Consider the following 9,920-nt stretch of genomic DNA (forward strand, 5'->3'; position numbering starts at 1 on the left):
ACTTGCCTCTGTATGTCAAGAGAGGGTGCAGAGGTTCCCCTTAAGGTTTATTTTTAGATATGGGGCAAGACTTTCTCAGAAAGTCTCCTTCTCAGAAGCAACTTTCCCAGTTCGGTCTTTTCCAGAAAGACCTGAGATGCCGAAGTCCCTTCTGATAAGGGGACTTAGGCACATTAGAAAATACTTCCCCAGGAACCTTATCCCAGCCTGAAGTTCTATAGTAACAGTGCAGTGACAGGCTACAAGGGAACAAAATTTACCCTTCTGTATTTGATTTAACAGACCCGTCCTTGCCCAGCGTTTCCAAGGTCTGTTCTGTTGAGCAGTCGTGACTCACTGTGGGGTCAGTGGTACAGCCTCACCTGCTATGCAGGATTTACCAGGGTGCTTCAGAGACCTGTAGTTTGCAAGGTGCCATGCTCAGGTCCTTACCTGCTGGCAGTATTTGCTCTCTCCCTCAGACCTGGGGTGAACTGCAGTTAGGTCTTAGCCCCAAGCAGGCTGTAGCACATTTCAGAAGTTGTAACCTAAGAGTTCCCAAATACCTTTTGCTCTCCTGTGAGCTGATATATTCAGCAAGAACAAAAGCAGGTGTTGCTTCTCATTGAATCCAACCCAGAGAACACACCTGCTTGGGACTGCACACTGATGAGCAGCCCTTTCTCCAGGCAGATCTTTGGACTTGGCTGGAAGCAAGTGAGGAGCATTGGCTGTAAAGCTCCACTCCTTTCCCCAGCACTCCCATTAGGCATATGTTCCCCTCACATGGTGCAATAGTCTCTGCAAACAACTTGGTCTCCTTGCTGGACAGGATGGACAACATGAGATTGTACAACCCTGGATCAGATATCCCACCACTGCCCACAGAAGGTGCCGGGTGGGGATCAAGTGAGAGATGTATTGTCATCATGGCTGGGAGACAGTTTCCTTTAGATTTGTTTAGACTTACTGAGATTTTTTCCTGTGCTTGTCAGACACTGTTTGCTCCCTTGCTGCCATCCAGCCATGAAATGATTGAACAAACAGCCTTGCTGGACACAGTGACTTAGGGGAATGCTTCACTGTCTTGGCATCGGCTTCTCTCACCCAGAGTTGTCAGGCGAAGGCTGTCAAGCTGGGGGTTATGACACAGTTTGCAGACTAATCATGTGCTCGGAGATGGGAGCACTTTTATTTCTTTCCCCTCTTGTCCTGTGAGCCTCTCCAGTGCCTAAGCCACTGAGCTGTACCAGATGTTTGGCAGGTTGATGAACACTGCCTGCCTCCACTTGTCTGTCAAATATAGGAGGGAAGTGGCTGGTGCCTACAAGACTGCCCAAAGATATATTTTTTTCTTGGGTTTTACCTTTTTGTGGTGGCTGAGCATAAATAATTCAGAGATCCATGCCATTTTTGGCAGGACATTATGATTTTTTTCAGGTATATTTGTGTCTCGTGTGCTTGGGGAATGGATTTTATAAATACCAGTTTTAAATTAGTATTACAAAAATGACTCAAACTCTTGTCTAGGGAGAATGAGTAACGTAAAACTGTTTTCTTGTTTTCTTCCTTGGAAGTTTGGCCTGATTCTCATTGCTTGTGAACACACTTGTCTTGGCAGGTATGAGTGACAGCGTCAAAGACAAATTCTCTACCGCATTTTCCATCGTGGGTATGTTTTCTTCGCATGCCGTTGGAAGCCTCAGCGTGTTCTTCTGTGCTGAAATCACACCCACAGTAATCAGGTGAGACATTGGAGGCCCCCCCATCTTCAAAGAACAGGGATGAAATGTTCCTCATTTCGTTGATAACTGGCTGTGTAACTTAACACAATGTATAGGAAGGAAAGTCCCCCATAACTGGAGACTTCGCAGCAATTTTGGGGGGCGCTCTTTAATGTCGTTGCAGTCAGTCTGCCCAAGTGGTTGTCTGCAGACAGAGAGGCTTTGTTTCCAGTGGCTCCACCTTGCGTCCCATCGTGGTGATTATCAGCAGGCCAGGCATCACATGCATTGCATTTGTTTGCAGTGAGGTACTGTCTTAAATGCTTAGCTGAACCAGATCATGCAGCTGAACGGTGTTACTGCTTCTGTTACTAGGTGCTCTGCAAGTCTGCCTCTCCTACAGCAGCACCAGTGTGAGTGGTATGCCTTTAGTGCAGATAAAGTCATCTTTCTTTCTGCACCCAGGTATATTTTAGTAGAGGCTCAGTTTTCCTAAAGAGGAGCACTTTCATCCTAGGCAGTAGCAAAAATCAGGCAGATGATCTTCACTGGAGAGCTTCCCATAAAATGTCTTTGTATCGTCAGGTTTTCGTACCATTTTAACTATTCACTGTTATCTTCCACAGCACAAAGGTTGTGCTTTTGTGTTCTGGATTATGCTTTCAGCAATGCCACAGCAATTCAGAAGCCCACCCTGATTCCATTGAATTTGCCAGAAATGTAGGTCATATGGGTGGGAGGGAAGGAGAGTGAAAGGAAGAGGATGCTTGCTTTTTTTTTTTTTGTTTTGCTTTTTTTTTTTCTCCAAATTATATGCCTTTTCAATAAATTTGCAAAAGTATTATAGCAAAACTGTCAGCTGAGTAGCCAGAGTCTCCCTGATCCGTGGCCTTTTCTTCCAAGCTATCTGACTTTGTGAAAGTATTTCACAGATAACATTATTTCCACAGGGAAAGGCAGTGTGAGTAGTGAGAAGATTATACAGCAGTCTGAAACACTAACAGCCATTTACTTATATGCATGTCAGTCAGTCTGGTGTTTTTATGCCTCTTTAATTTTCTCCTTGTCTCTGTTTGAAAGACATATAGATAAGGAATTGGCCATGTCAGCCAGAAGAGAATCTGCCAAGCGGGGTCACATGCACAGTGTGAACTTCGCAAGCTTTTTTCCTTAAATCACTTGCGTTGCTACAGGGAAGGGGACAAAATCCTGGCTGAGAGCCAAAATTTTGGTTCCCCTGACACTGTTGGGTGACACCAAGCAAGTGACAATAGCTGGGTATGCCTCAGGGGCCCCATTTATTAAAGGGATGATGACACTGCACCGCATTGTTGTCCTACCACCATGAAGCTCTTGATAAAACCCACTCAGGGCTGTAATTAGGAGGTGTTGCTCAGGGCAATGCATAAACCCATCTCAGGCAGAGGTGTGGTTAAAGCTGCCTTGTGTCTTGCATTTTGGTGGGATTTGGCTGCTCCCTCATAACCTGTTCTCCAGATTATTGCCTCAGATGCCCTTTAGCATTTCAGACCATCTTAATATGCTTTTGGTTGATTCTCAAGGAACCTTAAGTGAAAGGAGGCAGAGAGAGCATTGGGGCCTGATCAAATTCTTTACCTGTAATCCCCCATCCCTGAGGGAGGAAAACAGCACCGCTGTTATTGTGGTAGCAGTGGCATGATAGCAAATCCATAGAGCCTGTCCAGCTCGACTGCTGTGCTGTTGAGATAAATGGTTGCAGCAGTGTAGGAGGAAAGAGGTGCTCATCGCCAAGAGGTGCTGCCTGCTCCAGAAACACAAAGGTCCCACACTGTCATGTGGCACAGAGGGGTCCTTCATACTCTTACACTGCACCCCTGTCTCCAGGCACTGGGCAGGAGGCCTTCACCAGGAGCTCCTGTTCCTTGTAGAGGGGGCTTTGGTACAGAGGTCCTTCCAAATGCTGAATTGAAGCACAGAGTGGTACCAATAATCCATCTCTAGTAATCTTGATGGGAACACCACTGTAGTCTGCACAGCTACTAAACAGGAGTAGGCTGAGGTACGTCCCCTCCCCATCCTTTGCATGCTCAGTTACTACCAAGTGGAAGAGAGATCTGGTTTTCTCTCTGTGTCTTGCTTTTGCACCCATCTGGCCAAAGAAATAAAGAGTAGGCAGCAATGGCCAGCTTCACCCCTCAATAGCTGCCTCAAGCCAGATTTCCCGTGGGATACAGTGCTGTTCAGTGGGACCTGAACTAGGCATGGATTTCCAAAGGTGGTGCCTTGCCTTATGAGGCCAAGGGCGTCCTGGTGTGTTACTGAAGCTCTGGCCTGGGACTGAGCACACAACAGTGTCACTTATATGCAGGAAAGGCAGGGAAAACCCATGGAGGTATGACTTAAAAGGTGACTTTAAAAAGTGGCTGAGCTGACTGGACAAAGCCCTAAAAATCTGATCTGAATTCAGCATTGGTCCCACGTTGTACAGGAGGCTGGAATAGGTGCTCTCCCAAAGTCCCCTTCAGCCTGAATATCTCTCTGGCTCTTCTGTACTCCAAGCCAAGCCACATATCGACCTGTTTGCTCACACCGACAAATGGCCATCCAAAAATGGGATTAACGTTTCTCTGCTCCCCTGAGCAGCACTGTGAAGGGCAAGTTCCCTTACTGATGTTTAGCCTGGTTCAAGCAAAGAATATCAGCAAGAATGTTTTGCTGGTCTCCAAAAGAACACTGCAGTAGTGAGCAAGGAAATTCTCCTCTGTGAACACGGAAGCCCTTTCGGAGGACAAAATTTTGAACCAATGTCCCTTTGTGATTTGCCCATGTCAGACTATAAGCCTCATGCAAATCATCCTGCCTTGCTGCTGCTGTGCGAGCAGGGGTCAGGGAAGTGGCTCTGATCACTCGTGAGGCCATGCCATGGGAAAGCCCCCACAGCAGTTGCTGCCAGGCAGAATTGCAAGGGGAGAAGCTGAGGCTCACCATGGGTGCCAGTAGCTCCCTCCCTTGGCTCTGCTCTGTACCTCGGAGCACCTTTGAAATACAGACACTGGGCCCCTGCACTGGGAAACCTCATACTGAGGAGAAGCAGTGCCCCAAAACACCCTGAATGTTTTTGGTTTCCATCTGCTGCCCCATGGCACCTGCAAAACCAGTGTGAATTATGAGGATGCTGCTTCTCTTATCCTGTACCTGTTTTCCTGATGGGCATGTGAACAACAAAAAATTCCTGACAGTATTTTCAGTCTGGAGTGCTTTTTCTCTGTTTTAATATTTGCAATATAGTCAAACATTTAAACAAAATCTTCTAGGACACATACCAAAATGTATTTTCTAGCTGCCTTCTGCCAGGTTTTGATGGAGCTGGACAAAGTAACGCCTGCTCTAATTACTGACGTCATATGGAAAAACTTTTTTTTTCCCCTCCAAATCTGAAGCCACTTGACCCGTATGACAGAGCTGTCTTTGTTGTTGCCTTTTCCTGTTTCCTTTCAGCTTGCTCGATGTTCTTCTACAGTGGCTTTTAAAACTCACCTCAGGTTCTTCTCAGGGGTTGAGATACAATTTAGCCATAGCAAACACTGATGTAAATGAGCGGGCTTTTGTTGCTCTGCAGCCAGCTTGGATAGTGATTTGCCATGCATTCGGGGCTGGTTGTGTCGATTACTCATGTGAGTGTATTAATGAAGTTGCAGGGAGGCCAGTTGCACAATGGCCACATTCAGCTGGGTTTCTAAATTGCCATCAGAAGTTGGCAAGTTTTTAATAAAGGCTTTTGCAGTATTGGGGAAAATTGGTTGTCTGTGAAAGATGCTCTGCCAAGTCTGGAGAATCAGAAGATACATACATGAATTTTTGATCCAGTCAGTGTCCCAGGAGCATCTTTTGAAACCTGTGCTTGCTGCCCTTTAGCTGTCAAGTAAGCAGCAGTGGATTTTGGAAAGGATTGGGTGAAGATTAGCTTTAACACAGTGGATGGCTGAGTGAATTTGGTGCTTGTAGGTTTATAGTGCTGTGATTTCTAGTACACTCGGTAGTGAATGAAAGTTTTCTTCCCAAATAGCTGATATAAATAATTCATTTGCCTTCTGCAGTTGTCTTCTGTAAGACATCTCTGCTATTGGGCCATGAACTGAAGCAGCTGATCAGGCCCATCTGATCCTCAGAGGATTTGGGAATAGATTGCAGCTCCCAGAGGAGCTATGGGAAGCGTGCTGCCTGGGCGAGCTTGGTGGTGGAGTGGGGAGCAGGGTGCCAGCAACTAAGCTTGCGAAGAGACCTCCCTCTGCAGGCAGCAGGGCCTTTGCAAAACAAAGGACAAGCTGTCACTTGAGATTTTGCTAAAACAAAGTCACTTGAGAGTGACACTCTGCTGACCAGAGACCTCTGTTGTGCTGTGGCAGGAGGAGGGAATGATCTGCTCCAGATAAACGCCTGTGGTGCTGCTTCTGTGTGGGGTAACCTAGCAGGGATGGACCCCAGGAGAGTGAACTGTGCCTCAAAATGAGGTGGGCATATGGCCAGAGGTGTGCCAGGCCTGCCTGTTCCAGGACCTGGAGAGACGTTGATGAGCAAGACGAGGAATTGCAAGAGAGGTTGCTTGCATAGCTGAGCATCAGGAGAGAGCACTGAATTTGGCTTGCACAAGTGACTTCCATGTTTGTGACTGGAGGACGATGAGGTTATTTTCACACCCCCCATTTTTTTAGGCTTCAGTATGTTTTCACTGGGTTTTGGTGTGCATGTATGTATGATTTCAGTACACAAGCACATTCTATTTAATAACTAAGCATTTCTGCCATAAAGACTATTTTATAAAGTTACCTACTTTTAACTTTAGTGTTTTACCAGTGCTAACCTTTTCACAAGCTTTCTGTGATGCAAGAATACACTAGAAGAGCAAGAAAGAGTGAAGTGAGGGACCTACCTCAACTTGCACAGTGAATTAAGAGGAGGTCTCGGAAATTAATCCCAAACTCTTGTTCTCCTGTTCTGACCACTAGCTATGTTTTGTGGTTTTGGTTTTTTTTTCATGAAAATTATACATTTTATTACAACATCAGTGTGTTGAGAGGTTCCAGGCATGACATGTTTTTATGGATAAAATATTTCAGCACTCAGTGTTTAGTATAATGGATCAAGGCAGTGGCTTGTAAAGTCTAATCTCTTGCCTCTGCTGATTGATGACAGATACTTTAGAGGCAGCCAGAACTGACTTCTGCACCTACTGCTTCTTGGTGTCTAAGCTGGAGAAGGATGGCATGCTGAGCAAAAAGCTGATTTTCTCTCACTGAATATGGGGATACTTGGAAACGGGAATACTTTAGAGGGTTGTCTAGACACTCATGTGATTAAAGCTCCTCTCCTCTTTCTGTGGAGGCAGTTAGGCTGTGGAAAGATATTTGAGTATAGCTATTTCCCCACGCTGAGACAAATAGGCAGCAATGATCTACAACAGCAAAGCAATTCCCTACTAGAGTAACTGCACAGTATGAAAGCTGTGAGCAAACCAGGTTTGCCTTAGAGATTTCGGATGCCTGGGTGCATGCCAGGCAGAGGGTTAGTCAGGGGAACCTGTCAGGGCTGTGAGGCCGGGCTCTCACCTCTTGATGTATTTGCAGGGGAGGAGGACTGGGGCTTGTCCTGGCCAGCGCGGGCTTTGGCCGCCTGACTGCCCCCATCATGGAACTCCACAACCAGAAAGGCTACTTCCTCCACCATGTCATCTTTGCCTGCTGTACGCTCATCTGCATCATCTGTATCCTGCTGCTGCCAGAGAGCAAGAACCAGAACCTGCCGGAGAACATCCCAGATGGGGAACATTACACCCGGCAGCCCCTCCTGCCGCACAAGAAGGGGGAGCAGCCCCTGCTCCTGACAAACTCTGAACTCAAGGATTACTCCGGCCTCCACGACTCGGCAGCTGTGAGCGATGGGATCTCGGAGAACACCACTGCCAACGGGATGAAGTCAATGTAACTGGGTGGATTTTTTTCCTTCTTTTTTTTTGGTTGGGTTTATTTTTTCTTCTCTTTCTTTTTTGTATTTTATTTGATGCTGTTGTGCAGGAGGAGCAGCACTTTGGGCAAGGTGTTTTGCACAGATTTTACAAACCAGTGATGGAGCAGACACAGACTTAGGGGAATTCAACTCTGCTGCTAAAGCAACTTCTGGCATCTTCAACTGTTGTGCAGATTGCTCTTGAAAAAGTTATGGGGGAAAAGACTCATCTGAGAAAAGACCTGGCTGGAGTTAGCCCTTCAGAACTCTTTTTTTCCTGCCATTAAATATGTATATTTATTTTGATTTATTCTCAAGAAGCACTTTATTTCCTTTTCCTTTCATAGATCACAAAAATGAAGCCATCTTATTATAAGAGGTGCAGCCATTCCAAGAAAGAAACCGGGGGGAGGGGGGGTTTTCTGTTTTGTTTTTGTGTTTCTTTAAAGGAAAGAGGAATCTACTGCAAAGTTGAATTGACTAAGTTTAGACTTGTGCAACATTCTTCTGCCTGTCTACAAAGTCCAAGCGTGCCCAGGTTGCCTGCTGTGTTTGTATACACCAAAAAAAAAAAAAAAAAAAAAAACCTTATGTTTCTTTTTATATCCCATGTGCACTTAAAAATTACTTTCTAAATTAGTACTTTTTTCACCAAATGCAGTGAAGAAAATCCTACCCAAACAAGCTGATTTTTCAGTGAGAATCAGCCTTCCGTATTTTAAGAGTCCATTAATCTATTTTAGATAGTTCCCGCTGGTCTTTAATGGTAATGTAGATGATGTAAATGATTTGATCAATAATGCAAAAATTAGTTTTGCCAAGAATGGCTTTTTTTACCAGGAGGCCCACAATCTCTGAGACTGTTCCAGGAGAAGAGCATAGACCAGCAGGGACAAAAAAATAAGGAGCATGGGCTATGATCTGTACCGTTATTCCAAAAGGCTGCATATCTGGGATTCCAGTTCCGGTGAAATGAGTGTCCTGGTATTGCCTCACCTGTTTTCAGAACCAGGATTTGGATTTTCAAGTGGACAAAATGCTCAAGTGACTGTTGGAAAGAAATTAATTGATAGCCTGTGAATAATGACTTATGGTCTGCTTTTGGCTGTGTTGGGGCTTTTAGAGATGTTTTCTGACCCAAGAAAATACAGTGGACTTGCCCAGATTTCCCCCCTTCCCCAACTGCTCTTGTAGGATTTTCATTCAGGAAAATAAAAAGTTTACTTAAATTGGATCAATCCAACTCTAAGCAAAGTGAACATCCAGTTTGTATCCTACTGTGCAGATGGCACTTTGATAGTGGTCACTTGACTTCTCCAGCCCCCAAACCATTTCCTTTGGCCATCGGCTTTGGGTTCTCACTGTGAATATTGTGAGGATCTAGTTCAGTGCAAGGACTTTGTAACCGAACAGCTTTCTTGCACTGTAGTTAACCTCCCTGCTCTCCTTCCCTCTCCTCCTTTCTCACTCAGGCCATCCATTTGTGATTGCTCAGTAGTGCAGACGTTCAAACAGAGCAGCAGGATGTCGATGTTGTATTGAGTGTCCATAATGATTGCCACTTTGTTTGATGTACATCTTGCATTTGTACGCATGGAAAGTGCTCATTTGCACTTTCCTCTTCTTCTTTCCCTCTCCCTTCCTCCTTTGCTGTATATATTGTCAATTAACTACTGTACCTAACAATTTCCATCCTCCATTAGGCTGCCGATGTCCTCCTATAGTCCCCAATAAATCAGAGATATGTACTCCCCAGCGGGCGATGCAGTAGGTAGCACAGCCTCAGACGCTGACGAGTGCAAGGGGACAGGTAGACCTGCAGAAGCGACAGACTGTTGTGTTCAGAGTAACAATGTTGTCCTAAAGCTGCTAATTTTTGTACAGAGGATGTGGACATTTGGGTTCTTCTTGAGCCTGGTAAGAAACACTGGACCAGTTGATGGTAGTTTTGCCCAAAGTTACACTACTGTTTTTTTTCACCTTTGCTAGACTTGCTGTGACAGCAAGAGCCCGATCTTCCTTACGCTCAAGTTTTATTGTCAAGCTTGAGCTTGACTGCTTCTCTTTTTATTCTGCGCTGAGACTTCTGCAGCCTGCGTTCACCTGAGGGAAAAACCCAGGCCTTCCCCATTCATGCAGTATTCACGTGCCAAATTTGTGCAATACCTTTTGCCTTCAATGTGAGATGCTTGTTGCAAGCCACACACATTGGAGGGGGGGGGGGGGGGGGGG

General features: G+C 45.5%; 1 protein-coding gene across 2 annotated transcripts in view; it reads left to right on the top strand.

Annotated features, from left to right (window-relative positions):
- The window catches only part of SLC22A23 (solute carrier family 22 member 23), a 111,769-nt gene extending 104,047 nt beyond the window's left edge, over positions 1-7,722 (top strand). For both annotated transcript variants that reach the window (XM_026843062.1, XM_026843063.1), the window contains 2 exons: positions 1,601-1,724; positions 7,310-7,722. In XM_026843062.1, coding sequence (XP_026698863.1) covers positions 1,601-1,724; positions 7,310-7,667 — 482 coding nt within the window. In that variant the 3' untranslated portion in view covers positions 7,668-7,722. The remainder of the gene's footprint in view (positions 1-1,600; positions 1,725-7,309) is intronic.
- Positions 7,723-9,920: the final 2,198 nt, after the last annotated feature.

The sequence above is a fragment of the Athene cunicularia genome (assembly GCF_003259725.1).
Source record: "Athene cunicularia isolate RWA chromosome 2 unlocalized genomic scaffold, athCun1 chr2_part1, whole genome shotgun sequence".
NCBI classification, from domain to species: domain Eukaryota; kingdom Metazoa; phylum Chordata; class Aves; order Strigiformes; family Strigidae; genus Athene; species Athene cunicularia.